The sequence below is a fragment of the Eurypyga helias genome, unplaced genomic scaffold (genome assembly GCF_000690775.1).
Source record: "Eurypyga helias isolate BGI_N326 unplaced genomic scaffold, ASM69077v1 scaffold13953, whole genome shotgun sequence".
Classification (NCBI taxonomy): Eukaryota; Metazoa; Chordata; class Aves; order Eurypygiformes; family Eurypygidae; genus Eurypyga; species Eurypyga helias.
This window is the reverse complement of record NW_010240689.1, coordinates 5,104-19,385: the sequence shown is the minus strand read 5'-3', so window position 1 is coordinate 19,385 and position 14,282 is coordinate 5,104. Positions and strand designations below refer to the sequence as shown.

General features: G+C 40.4%; 1 protein-coding gene across 1 annotated transcript; it reads left to right on the top strand.

Annotated features, from left to right (window-relative positions):
- Nucleotides 1-400: 400 nt before the first annotated feature.
- On the top strand, nucleotides 401-2,222 carry GPR37 (G protein-coupled receptor 37 (endothelin receptor type B-like); the record flags this gene model as incomplete). Its single annotated transcript, XM_010148522.1, has 1 exon — nucleotides 401-2,222. A coding segment is annotated over one exon (819 nt), but the record flags the coding sequence as incomplete, so codon positions are not given.
- Nucleotides 2,223-14,282: the final 12,060 nt, after the last annotated feature.

The window sequence follows — 14,282 nt, the reverse complement described above, 5'->3', positions numbered from 1 at the left end:
AATGGTTTTAAACTAAAAGAGATTTAAACTAAGCATAAGGAAAAAATTTACCTTGAGGGTGTTGAGGCACAGGAGCAGGTTACCCAGCGAGATGGTAGATGCCCCATCCCTGGAAACATCCAAGGTCAGGTTGGACAGGGCTCTGGGCAGCCTGAACTAGTACAAGGTGACCCTGCTCATTGCGGGAAGGTTCAACTAGATGGCATTTAAAGGTCCCTTGCAGCCCAAACTATTCTATGATTAAGAGGGGACCAGGAGACTTTTGAAGAAGATTAATTTTTCCCACTCTCCACTGAATAATGGACTGTAGTCTTGTAGCTTTTTAAAAATTCTTTCCTTTTTAGTTTTTTTTCACTAGGCACCAGTTGTATTAACTTCCATTCTCTCTTCTCTTTCCCAGGTTGCCTCTCTCGGCGTCACCACGTTCACACTGTGCGCCCTCTGCATCGACCGATTTCGTGCCGCCACCAACGTGCAGATGTATTACGAGATGATCGAAAACTGCACCTCGACGACCGCCAAGCTGGCCGTCATCTGGGTGGGCGCGCTGCTGCTGGCCCTGCCCGAGGTTGTGCTGCGCCAGCTGGCAAAGGAGGACCCCGAATATAGCGGCAGCCCTCCGGGGGAGCGGTGCGTGGTGAAGATATCCACCACGCTACCAGACACCATCTACGTGCTAGCCCTCACTTACGACGGGGCAAGACTCTGGTGGTACTTTGGCTGCTATTTTTGTTTGCCTACCCTTTTCACTATTACCTGCTCCCTGGTAACAGCGAGGAAAATCAGAAGGGCCGAAAAGGCTTGCACAAGGGGGAACAAGCGACAAATTCAGCTGGAAAGTCAGATGAACTGCACAGTGGTGGCTTTGACCATTTTATATGGGTTTTGCATCATTCCTGAAAACATTTGCAACATTGTGACAGCCTACATGTCCACAGGGGTCTCTCGCCAGACTATGGACCTCCTCCATCTCATTAGTCAGTTCCTTTTATTCTTTAAGTCCTGCGTTACACCAGTTCTCCTTTTCTGTCTCTGTAAACCTTTCAGCCGGGCCTTTATGGAGTGTTGCTGTTGCTGCTGTGATGAATGCATCCAGAAGTCTTCAACAGTGACAAGTGATGACAATGACAACGAGTACACCACAGAGCTGGAGCTCTCCCCTTTCAGTACCATCCGTCGCGAAATGTCCACTTTTGCCTCCGTGGGGACTCATTGCTAATTGACCTTAGGACTTAATTTCCTCTATCTGTTTCTTTTCTTTCTTTTTTTTTTTTATTTCATAATTTTCTTCTTGAAGCAAAATACAAGAAAAAAGAAAAGATTATTGAAAAGTACTGTGGAAACCAATCTGCATATTAACAGTCATGCTTTGGAAAATAATTTGTTTGGTTATTACAATGAAAGAAGGAGAGGCAGCACTCAGTTTTTAATCATGATATTTTGTATGGTGCTAAGATTTTATGGTTTGGGGAGGAGAATCCATATTGATCCACTTTTATTTTAATTCCATAGTATTTTTTTGATAATCACTGTAAAATGATTATATAGACATTGCTGGCTTTGCAAGATGTTTCATGTAAAAGACGTGGTGGAAAGTATTTGAAGATAGTTTTAATCCAATTACTGTAAACTATTGTGGGAGGACTTGGACTTCAGAAATTTATGAAGTGGCATAAAAATAAATGAGGTTTTATTCTTTAACTTGATTGTCAATCTGCATTTAACAAGTCACCTTTAAGTAGTTACTAAATTTCCTTAATAAGTAACAAAAATCTTTGCTTTGCATAAAATAATTTAAATGGCTATATTTAATTTACCATTCATGTACTTACCCTTGGAGGCTATAATTTCAGTGTTTAAGGAAGATGGTTATGATGGTATTAGATTTACATGAGGGTATTATTTTTTTAATATATATTACAAAGGTTCAATGTGCCTCACTGATAATTTCCTCCTTAACCTGCTGGTATACAAAACCTAAGTTATTTTGCACTTCTTATGAAGAAAGATTTCCTTTCTCACTAAATTTTGCCTTGTGTGGTTTCAAAATCAAGTTTCTTTTGAATTTGTTATTGGTTTTACATTGAGATTCTGTCCTCAGTCTCTGTATATATAGCTCCTACTGGCTTCAGTGAGAGTCCCATCGCAGAGGAAGGCATTCTTTTGCCAGGGGTTTGCTGACAATAAATGTGAGGGACTGAAACATGTGGAGAGTGAATTCCTTCTTTTTTAAAAGGTATAAACACACATGGATGCTTGGGGTTTGACCCAGAGCCCATTGCAGTCAGTGGAAAGATTTCCATCAATTTCAGGGGGCTTTGGATCAGACTGGCATCTCCTATTTATTCTGGGATATGTAGGATGAATATTAACCATGGGGGCTCTGTATACCGATTATAAATCATGCTGCTCTCACAGAGACTGCCATTCACTAGCAGCTCACAGCTCTGAAGCTGGTTTTGAGAACCACGGTGTGTTTGGCTGATGGCTCCTTGCTGTCCACAGAGTTATTAAAACGAGGGTATGTCAACAGTGCCAGCAACAGTGTGACACAGTAAAACCTGAAGTTGTTCTGAGCAAGCCAGGCTGGAGACTGGGAAGTGCCTATCTGTACCAGCAGAGCTTATTTACCCCACTCCTTGGCTGAAGGAGACAGACTGTTCTTGGCAGGCAAGCTGGCTCATATTTACACTGGGCAGTGGGCTGAAGTGTAGACATGTGCTAAGGAACTGAATTTATGATAATTAGCTTATATTTTAATACCAATTAAATAAATAATACTATTGCAATTGTATGTGCAGAAGCAATATCCCATGCGTTTCTCCTTTGAAACTAACAGTGACTGTAACAGATGTAGTCTTACTTCTCGATACCTGCCTCTAAATATGTTAAAGAACTTGCTGTTACTTCTGGAAAGGATTCTATTTTTTATTTGTAGATTCTGGACTTAATACGTTTAATCTTTGTATCTGCTTGGACAAGCAGTATTTCTTCTTTACCATTTTAACCTGTAAGAATTTTGGCTGAAAAGCAGTTGAAAATAATTCGATTATGAATCCAAATATATATATGGACTTGAGTTCTTTTTCTGATTTTTGATTCAGACATTGGACCCTAGCAAAGCAATCTGCTTTAAGCACAGGCTAAAATTTAAATACGTGTTTCTGTTGAGGACTTACTAAAGTACCCAAGTTTTTAAAATCATTTTGTACAATGGTCAATCACTTCTGAAGAGGAAGGATCTGTCCCTTCTTTATAAAGCCTTCACTGACTTCGCATTGCTTGATTACATTCAATAAACTATGAAAGGTATTAAAGACAACAGATAAAAACAAAATCTCCTCACTGTGAGGCCTGTGACTCCTCAAATACATATTCCCACCACTATATTTTGATTTGTGCTATTCTTCTTTTTTAGGTGCCAGTATCTATAAAGAATGGGAATAAAACCTTCCTTTTTGTTCCTTCGTCTTGTTGCTTGATGAATTCTTTCTCTCAGTTGCCTTTTCAGTCCCAGCATGAGCAGTGGCTCAAAGACCTAAGAAAAGAACAGCAGAATGGGAGGAAGCACTTTTTTTAAATGAAGGAAATCTAGAAATTACTTGGGAATATTAAATGATGACATATCACTAATTTGAGTGCAGGACTTCACTGGGGCAGAAAACATCACCAGTTGCCTTGGACATTAGGTGCTTCCAGCTTTCCAGTCTGCAATGGATATGTGTAAGCTGTGCTAAGGAATGCTGCGCTCTGTCAGGTTAAATGCCCTGTGGCCCAGAGTGGTGCAGTTTGCTTCTCTATTGAAACATTTCTGTAGAATGTATATGCTAATTTCTACTGGACAAAAGAAAATATCATCAAAGAAGAGATTTAAAACGTCATCGGAGAAGGTATTGAAGATCAATAATGCTGTGTTTAGAAATAACCCTCCTGCCTGTGTGAAGGAACGTTCTCCAGCCTTGTATTCAGTGGGGCTTCTTTGTTCCCGGTGCAATCTTGCCTTTTCTGCTGCTGAAAGAGCATTTTTCACAGCTATTTCTCGCCCCTGCCTTGGAACTCCACAGCAATTGGACATGCAAGACACCCTTTTATTCTAATTTGTTCTGTAAATTGGTTACACTAATCCCAAATTAGCAGGTTTGCATCACTGCAGCCATTCTGATGCAGGTGTGGCTTGTCAATGCACTTAAGTGTCATGATAAATGATTCCTTTTGTTAAAGATGGGGTATTGCATTGGGCTTTTGTTCCTTCTTTTGGGATTGATACTCTGAACTCTTGAAATTTTCCTGGTGTCTGCTTTTCTTACTTTCTTTACTATTCTTGGGAGCCATTTCTGTCTGGTTTGAATACAGTTCTGTAAGACATTGGTCTACCAACAAGAAGGCATTTAATGGACCACTGAATGAAGATTTAGAAATGTTTTATGGCAAGGATTTCATTCTTTTACTTAACACAGAGAAACATGCAGAGCGTGGCGATTAGCATATGAGTGATGGAATGGAAAATCAGATTGTGAGGTAGGAAAGCCTTATCACTCTCAACTATGTAAACTTTTAAATACATTAATGGTTATTGTTCCAGCCCTAGTCCCATTAAGAAATTAAAGCCCATAAAACTCTAGTATGAGTTCCAGTATCTCCAATGAGATCGTTTCATGACCTGTATGAAAAAAATATGGCCTTTTTGTAGGCCAAAGTATAAATGGTAAATTATTGGAAAATATTACTCAGTTAATAGAAATCTCTTCTTTTACCCCTTCCAAGAGAAATTCCTGCATCCTACTTTAAATAACTCTTGGCTTTGGATGACCCCAGTGACTTGCTCAGCTCCTGTTCTGTCTTTGAGATCCAGTTGTAAGCTTCCACAGCTGCTGTTCCAGCAGCTCAGGGAATGACTCCTAAAGACAATGTAGAGATTTCCAAGTATGTTGTCCTACATCTATCATAAGAAATTGTATGTTAGGCTACACGATGAGACTCTCATATTGTGCTCATAGTATGGAGAAGCAAACTATATTCTGTGAAATGTTAGTTGCTGCTGAAAGTGAATAGCTTCTCCAAATTCATTAAACAGGAGTATTCCCAACCTCTTGTAGGATCTGTGAGCCACTGTCTTAGGCACAGTACCAATATATGTAACTTACCCTGTGTGCACCTAACTGCTATTGATGTTCTCAAATACATCACTCAGCTGCTTCGGTTTTTTTTTTTTTTTACCAGGTGCAATTAACAAAACTTAAAAAACCACAAAACACGTCATCCCCTCGTTACTGGGTTGGAATTAAAACTGAAGGCAAAACCTGCTCAGAATGAGCCTGTCTCCTTAGCTGGGACCAGCCTTGTATATGTATGCACAGCACATCTAAGGTGCCTGCAGACTGCCAGTAGGCAGGCTTAGCAGAGTAGCATCAGCATACACATGTTTGTGAATGTTCTGATGAGTCAAAAAATTAAGTTCTGTTTTTTCTAGAATGGAAGGGTTGGATTCAAAGTCCTGCTCTGCTTAATTTATAGCTGAGACTTGAATTTGGTTGTTCAAGGTCTCATCAGAGAGGCATAACCACTGTGGTAATAGATATGGTGGTGAAAGGGTTTTTACCTCTCCTGCTGGAGTTGTTCCAATGTTGGTTTTGGGGTTTTTTTTGTAATTAAATACTGAAGTAAAGGCTTCCCCCTCAGCACCAGCACTGCTGACCTAAGCCACTGTGGTGTAGAAATGATTTCTTTTGTTCACTTTCTGGTCCATGGAATGTTTCTATGGGGAACAGCTACTGTGAGAGAAGTGGAGAAACCATGACTCTGGCTACTGGAGTAGCCAGCAGGTTGGTTTGTAAAGTGGTCAGGTGAGAAATTAGCAGTTTTCAAGTGCCTTCACTAACCCACACATTTGAACTCAAGCCTGTTTTGGAATACATATGCTATCTATGGCCTTATTGGTTCTTCTGTGGTAGAAAATTGTGGATTTTTGTGTCTCCTGGATCGGTAACTCTCCACCTACCTGAGCAAATTGTCCATTTCAGTTGACTAATGGGAATAGTCACAGTAGTTGAGATTAAGCAGAAGGAAGTCTGATGCCTTATTGATCTGCGTTTCTCTCTTGCTCAGCTCTTCTCCACATGTTGGTTTCTGATGATCTTTCCTCAGATAAGGGTATTTTGCAGGCAGCGTGGCAGCACTCCTGAAAGTTAAGCAGGGCAATGCTGGACAGATGCCTGCATTCACATCTGTGAGTCTCTGGGCTGCAATCCCTCTGCCTTGAGAAGGTTAGAACACATACAGATGAGGTTGTGTATCACCTTTATTCTGGAGGGGAGAACCTATGAAGTGAACTGCCTGGAGGAAGCTGGCTCACCTCAGATCCATAAGAAGCCAGACCTAGTGATTTGCCCAGACTACAAAGGCAAAATGGGACCTTGAAGTAGATCTTCCATGTCTTAACTTCTTACATCTTCATCCTGAGAATATCCTTCTTCTTTTGCAGGCTGGAAATACAGTAAGTGACAAGTAAGGTCCATTTTTCTAATAGCACTGAGAAATGTAATTAGCAGGAGTTATACCAGACATTTTCTCATATAAAGACTTGGGTTTTATTCCTTTTCTTCTTTCCAACCATTCTTTTTTCACTGAAAAGCTCAGCCAAATTCAAAGTGAGCAGATGATGTGAATCATTAAAACCTGACAGTATCCTACATGCACTTTCTCATGCTTCAGGAACAGTATTTTTTCACTACTGTTTTGTATTTGCTGGAGCAATTTGACACCTTTGTTTAGCAGATGTCAAATTTTCAAAAGCTGGGTATGTTTTCTAGTAAATAAGAAACAATGAAAAAGACAGGGACTGAGATGCTCCAGGATACCCAGGCATCTCTGCCTCAGAAACACTGACTCATGCTGAGGCCTAAAGGTTCATCAAACCACCAGAGGAAAGGTGTATTCAACCATGTACTTCATTTAACCCCTGGAATCCAGGTTACTTGCTTTCCCTGTGATACAATTTGGTAGGTTCACTTTTTGGTTTTCAGACAGTGAAATCTGGGATAAAAACGCCCTGGTATTTTCAACATGTCTATGACAGGACAAAGGGTAATGTGTTTAAATTGAAAGAGGGTAGATTTAGGTTGAATGAAAGAAAGAATTTCTTCACAGAGAGGGTGGTGAGGCACTGGAACAGGTTACCCAGAGAAACTGTGGATGCCCTATGGCCAGGCTGGGTGAGGCTTATGAGCAACCTGGCCTAGTGAAAGGTGTCCCTGCCCATGGCAGGGGGGTTGGAACTAGATGATCATTAAGGTCCCTTCCAACCCAAACCATTCTATGATTCTGTGACAACATTGAGGGCCGCTGTCTCCTGCTGGTGAGACACTCTCTGTTTCATGTCACCCAGAGCGCCAGGATCCATACGGCTGTAGCTGCCTCAGATTCTTTCAAAAATGATGTTGTCCTTGTGCACTTTAGCTTAGTTTTCCATCACAGCTTTTCACTGCCAAAAAGCAGAAGACGTTATCCTAACTAAAATGTCTGTGGGGTTTTTCTTGTACTAGAAATCTGGTCTGTCAGGGTTACAGAACTCTCAGTTTAGAGTGTTTATTAAACGTGCTTGTGGCAGCATGACTAATTAAGGTAGCAGATCAGTTACAGATAAAGGAAAAGCTTTCATTTTGCTTCCTGGCTTTTTATTTTTTATCCTTTTTTTTTGTGTGTGATTACAAAGTTGTGGTGTTTTTTTTGTTTGGTTGGTATTTTTTTTTTTCCTTTTTCCTGAAGCAGAATGTTAAAACCCTACAAGCACTCATTCTTTTGTTTAGTTAGAGAAATTCCATCCCTGGCTTACATCAAGCATCTTCATTTATATCACAGTGAATTAAGGCCATTGTTCTTTGAGAAAGAAGCCAAAATACTCACAATAGAAACTTGGTCATGACTAACTTGAACTTGTAGAGATTAGATTTGAATAAATTTTGAACACTGGGATGGTAATGTAAAGTGAGAATTGTATTTTTTGAATAATTATGGTCTTGCAAGCATAATCTTTTAAAGAGATGGGAGATACATACAGTTCAACAATAGCTTGTGGTTGAATTTCATAACTGTCACAAGGGACCCCAGAATACATATGGTCTGGAATAACATGATCTAATAGCAGCTGGATATGCATGTGATAATTCTTACTGAAGACAATACAAGTATTTATGTGAAGAAATAGATTTTAGCATGTTGGCTATTATACCAGAGAACTAAATTCTTCCCTAAGATGTGCTTCAAATTTGATTTAATATATATATATGTATGTTAGAAGAAAAATCGATTTAGTGGTTTTAGTGTTGTACAGGGAACACAAAAGCTTAAGAAAGACCGTGTCTCATCTATAACCGTAGCCAGCAGTTACACTTCACATTTTTTCTTCTAAATTCTTTCCTTCTTCTGTTTTGAAACAAATTCTGCTGGCTGTTCTTATCAGTCCTTTCAATGTCTTATTCCATTTAGTAACTCTCCCCTGAGCAAAATAAAATCCTCTTCTGTTTTTCTGATGATCAGTCCTTTTAAATTGAGCTTGTAAGTCTCATTCATTTTGTATAATCTATCCACTGGAAAACTTGAAGGTGAACAGTTCTTCTCCCTATGGAAAGTGTTTACAAGTAAGTAAGCTTCAGTCTATCTTTCTCTAAGATAGCAGAACTAAAAAGAAATCTCATCAATCTGTATGAGACCTCCGGACAGAGTTTCAGCACTACAGCATTAGGTTCTGACTTAAAGCTGGCTCACCTACATGCAAATCATGAAGCTCTGTCTACAGACTGTTCCCTTGCCAAAACACAGGAGTTTTCTACCTGAGATAATGCTGGCTCAGGTATCTTTATTTCACATGGTGATTGTCTACTGATTCTCTACTTGAATCTATAAACCATACTCTTGAAGATCGTTAGATGCCCTCATGACCTCTGAGCAACTATTTCTCATTCAGGTCTTTATTTCACAGATAAGAGTCATGAGTTTAGATTAAGATTTGCATGATTAATCTAGGGGTCAACATTAGTTCTGACCTATCTATGGTGTAAGATATGCCTGTGTATGGATGACAGTGTTGGAAGCTGCATCTGCAAGTTGAAAAGACAGGGGTCTCTCACAGGCGACGCTAACAATGCTGCAGTACATCTGCATCTACTCCTCTGGTTGTTAATGACAACGTGGTGACAGTCTGCCAAATGCTGGAGCCAGTTTTGAGGGGTCTGCATAGCACTGTTTTTAAAAAGGTTTAAGGGGTAGCCAATCTCTTAAACTATCAATTCTTCCTGAATACATCCTTGTTTCATATGGAGGAAGATGTGCCTTTGGCTTTTGACAACAGAAGAAGGGATGTAGAAGAAAGGAAGAGGGGCTCAGACATGCCTTAGCTTGACTTCCACCTTTTGGGATAGAATTCTCTAGCTGTAACTGCTTCTTAATTTCCCAGAGTCAAACCAGATTGGACACTGGATCCTTGTCTCTAACGTAGACCTTTGCGCTGCTGACAAGGATGAAGCCAGTGACCCTGGTAATGAAGCCCCAAAACCCCAGTAAGTACACTGGACTTTTTCCTCAAACACACAGTCCTGTTTGAGTGGTAAATCCATTCTGATACTCAGAGCATGGAGAGAATTCAGGTTAGCATGCTTTTCCTCATGTCTCCACTTGGTGTCGAAAGGGTTAACAATATTAGCATTTGCTCTAGCAGAGACTGGTTTGCGATGAATAGGGGCAGTTTGTGCCTGCTCAGTGCCTGCTTCAGGCTGTCCTCATCCTGCACAAGGCAGCACTGTGTGCCTTCAGATCCTGAAGGTTCCACCGCCTGCAGGGATTGATTTTCTTAACCCTTTTTTGCTAACTAAAAGGAAAGAAATAAAGTCATTGTTAACTCTTTGAGGTTTGAGGACTTAGCTTTGGGTACCTTCTTCCTCCCAGAGTACCACTGTAGCATAAACCAGAATTTGCAAACATGTCCACACGTAGCAACAACACTTAGAAGCTGCTCTAGAGATTTGAACACTGCAGATCTTACAAAGGAATGAAAAATTATGGGTTTATATTGAATCTGCATAAGGCAGTAAGCCAAGTGAAAACACACCCAAAATCTGTCTCTTTCCGCTTTCAATGCACCACTTCCTAACTATAGAATAATATTTGTTTTACTGTCAATCAAAATATTATTGCTTAAGAATTCTTAAAATTTCTTATTCTTCCTTTCTGTTTATTTTCCTTTGTCATCTTCCTTCATTCTGTTCTTCATCTCTGTTTTTATTGTCACCTGGAGAATTTTAATTGTTTGTGTTGTCCTCTATACACCTCACAGTGACCCTTGTTGAAACAGAGCTCGAGTTCGGTGATTTAAAGAAGATAGTAAGCACTTCCAGCTCACTACTTTACCATGTATATATGTGGTTTGGTTCTTAACTGAAAATAACTCAATACAAAAGCCAAAAAATAAAGCAGTCTGCCAGTAACACAAAAGCTATTAGAACCTGGAGGCTGGTAAAATGAGCCTTACTGTGGGCTCCTCTGTTCCCATTCAGCAGCCAGCTGCAAAATTCTGCCTTGGGATGGACCTGTCAAAACCACAGATGAGAGTCCCTTAGAACTAATCTTGAACACAGTGAAAATTAAAATATCAGGTATTTTAAATGAAATATTCTGTGCTCAGCAGAGTAGTATTTGAAACACTAAGGCCTGTTTCAACACAACGTACTTGACCTGCTCTACCCCTGAGCACGGGCAGACTGTCAAGCTTTTGGCCCTGCTGGAGGAGCAAAAAATACTCTGTTGATTCTGGCATCTAAACCAAATATTAGTGTCAACCTAAAAGTATTAAAATATGACATTCCTTATGGGCAAAACTAATTCCTTTTTGACACGTTCCTAACAATCACTAGCTCGGGAAGGACATTCTGAGGTAAGAATTATGTTTGTCTCTAAAGAAAGCTTCTTTATTCAAACTATAAGAAAGATGAATTTAAGGTCAGGCTCGAACTTTTTTGTATATGCTACAATATACATGCTAACTAATTGAATCTACATTATGTAGGAAACAAGAATGTCTCTTGCTTTACGTAAGAACTAAATATTCAAGGACATAAAAATTTAAGGACTGAAAGACAATAAACTAAGCTAACTCTTGGGTAATGAGTCCCCACAATTTCACCCAGTTACTCCAGTGCAGAAGTCCTGGTTCAGTTATGGATACCAGAAGCAGATCTAATTGTTCAGTCAAGATGGAGACTTCTGCACTTCCATTGTTTCTAGTGCTAATTATGGTTGTTAGGAAAACAGCAACCCTATAAGCTTAACAAACCTTGCATAATTTTGATAGTACATGTTCGAGTAAATCTAGTAATTTAAATGGTGTTGGCTCAGGTTACACTGGAATAACTGAACACAAAACTGTACCTCTTCCACACTGAATTTCTGAAGCTGAACAGTTTTTTAACCTGAGGATCCACAACCTCATTACTGCATGTTTACATATGGGTTTTGATGACTATGTAAGATAATTACCAGTAGTTCCTTCCTCAGCTGGAACTCTGTTTGTGTCTCTTCCTCCTCCCACATAGTCAATCCTCTTACAAATGCATTAAAAGAGACTTGTGTACATTACTCCATTTAGCATGTGTCTCTCATGATCTCAGGATGGTACATCATTGTAATTCAGGCAAAGGATCGTCCTGATTTTTTTTCTTCACTCATTTTCCATGTATTTTTTTTCTACTTCCAATGCTAATCTTTACAATGAAGTTCAACAGTAACTTTTCTTCAGTCTGCTATAAGAGATTGTTTGGTGAAAGGCAGTATCTGGTAAGCAGCATAAAAGCTCTAACTATCAATAAGCAAGTTAATATAAATTCATCAGGGGCATTTGCTCTTTTTATAACATTACATAATCCATAGTCTGCTCTCCTAAAGACAAAATTTACTACTATCCTTTATGCTAATAATATATTTCAGTACCCAGGGCTTAGAATCAGAAGCTGGTCAAGGGAGGTTATCCTCCCCCTCTACTCTGTGCTTGTGAGACCTCACCTGGAGTGCTGTGTCCAGTTCTGGGCTCCTCAGTTCAAGAAGGACAAGGAACTGCTGGAGAGGGTCCAGCGCAGGGCCACTAAGATGATGAAGGGCCTGGGGCACCTTGCATCTGAGGAAAGGCTGAGAGCGCTGGGTCTGTTTAGCTTGGAGAAGAGGAGGCTGAGAGGGATCTTATCAATGCTTATCAATATCTAAAGGGTGGGTGTCAGGAAGATGAGGCCAGGCTCTTCTCAGTGGTGTCCAGTGACAGGACTAGGGGCAATGGCCATACACTGGCAAAAGGAAGGTTCAACCTGAACATGAGGAAACACTTCTTCCCTGTGAGGGTGACAGAGCACTGAACAGGCTGCCCAGAGAGGTGGTGGAGCCGCCTTCCCTGGAGACTTTCAAAAGCTGCCTGGACTTGTTCCTCTGTGATCTACTCTAGGTGATCCTGCTCTGGAAGAGGGGTTGGACTAGATGATCTCTACAGGTCCCTTCCAACCCCTACCACTCTGTGAATCTCAGTGGTATGGATGTAAGCTGTAGGGGAATTACTCTTATTGTTCTGATGTAAAAGAGCTTTCATCTACTGAAGGATCAGCTCCAAAAGCCCTTTGCAGAGTGTTTAGGTGTCTGCAACCACATCTCTATGTGGAGACCAGTTCTTGCAGCATCTGACAAAGCCCCTGCTGCATCCCCTGGCAATGCTGGGTGTTGCACTGCATAGCCTTTCCAAGCAGTGGTCTTAAATTGGTAATGCTGCATGCAGATACGGTAAAGTACTCTGCCAAAACCAGAAATAATGTGTTTCTGTGGTGTGAATATGCTAAACCACAGCAAGGGCAAAAAGGTAGATTGTGCTGTTCAATATGCATCAGTTAGGTTTCTCTGCATAGGACCAAGTACAGCCCTCCTGCCCACTGAGATTTATTTTTGTGGAAAGAAAGAGAACACTTCTGCCTGAACAAGCTGAGCAATTCTGCAGTTGCTATGCTTTAGACATGTTAGGGTCTTGGTGGAAATAGGCATTCAATCCTCTTTGACTCCTCTAATCTCCTTAGGCTATACTGATTTATACAGGAAATCTCTGCAGAGAAGCAGGTGCCTCATCATAGCCACCAAAAGCAGCCACAGTAAAAAAGGAATACATTTTCCACCAAGGAGATCGCAGGTCTCAGAGGAGGAAAAAGTGGTGCAGGTGGTCAGGAGCAAGATTGGTGCAGTGGTTTTCAGTCGAGCTTCATCTGCATCATAAACCCATCATCTTCCTGAGCACAAAGGAACAGCAGGGCTGGCAGGTTGCTCAGCCCCACAGCAATAGGCAGGTTACAGGTTGGGAATCAGGAGCACTGGCTGAGCTGGAGGGACGTTTCACACGTTGCCCCTCTCTGAAACACTTGACTCTAGACAGTGCTGTCGTCTCGCACTTGTAAGAGTGCTAAAAGCTTTTCTCTCTTCTTTGTAGGGGGTGACCAAATGCAATTTAAGTAAGCATGTTTCTGCAGAAGCATCAATATATTTTGGTTGCCATTTTTTGTTCTCATTTTTACAGAGGACGATCTTTCTGTTAACCTAATCTAAATGATCACTTGGAGGCTGCAAAACTATGTGTCATATTTAAGCTACTGCATCATGATGGCCTTAGGGAAATTCTACAGCTGCCTTGCCACAATCCATTTCTTCCCCATGATGAGCTACCAGGCTAGGTGCTTGAATTCATTTGCCACAGCTGTTTACACCTTTGACCTCAAAGCTACAAAGGTATGGTGCCAATGAAATACAAAGGAGGCTGCCTTTTAAATTACTGGTGGTAATGGTGCCTTTTAAAATACTGATGGTATTCTTCCAGCCAAATGGAACTACTTGGGTGAGTATTTTGTCTTCACCTTTTAATAATTTTCTTCTTTCCTTTTTCTGTTAACCTGTAGACATAGATAAATGAGCAACACAATATTAATGTGCTTATTAGCCTGGAATAATTTAAGACAGACTAATATCTCCCTGACAGAAAATTGTCAGCTCAGGTCTATCACGGCATCAGTCATTGCAAGCTATTAAATTTCTGCAGCAGAGCTACTAGGTAGCTACCTCGTTTTATTTATTTTTGCAGTTCAAACATACCCCGTTTCCATTTTGACCACAGATGTTCCTATCTGGCTGTGCTTATTTATTTAGGGTTATTTATAAGTGATACTGTCCCCAGCTAACACCTCAGCATGCAAGAACTGATGAATATTAGATTACAATTT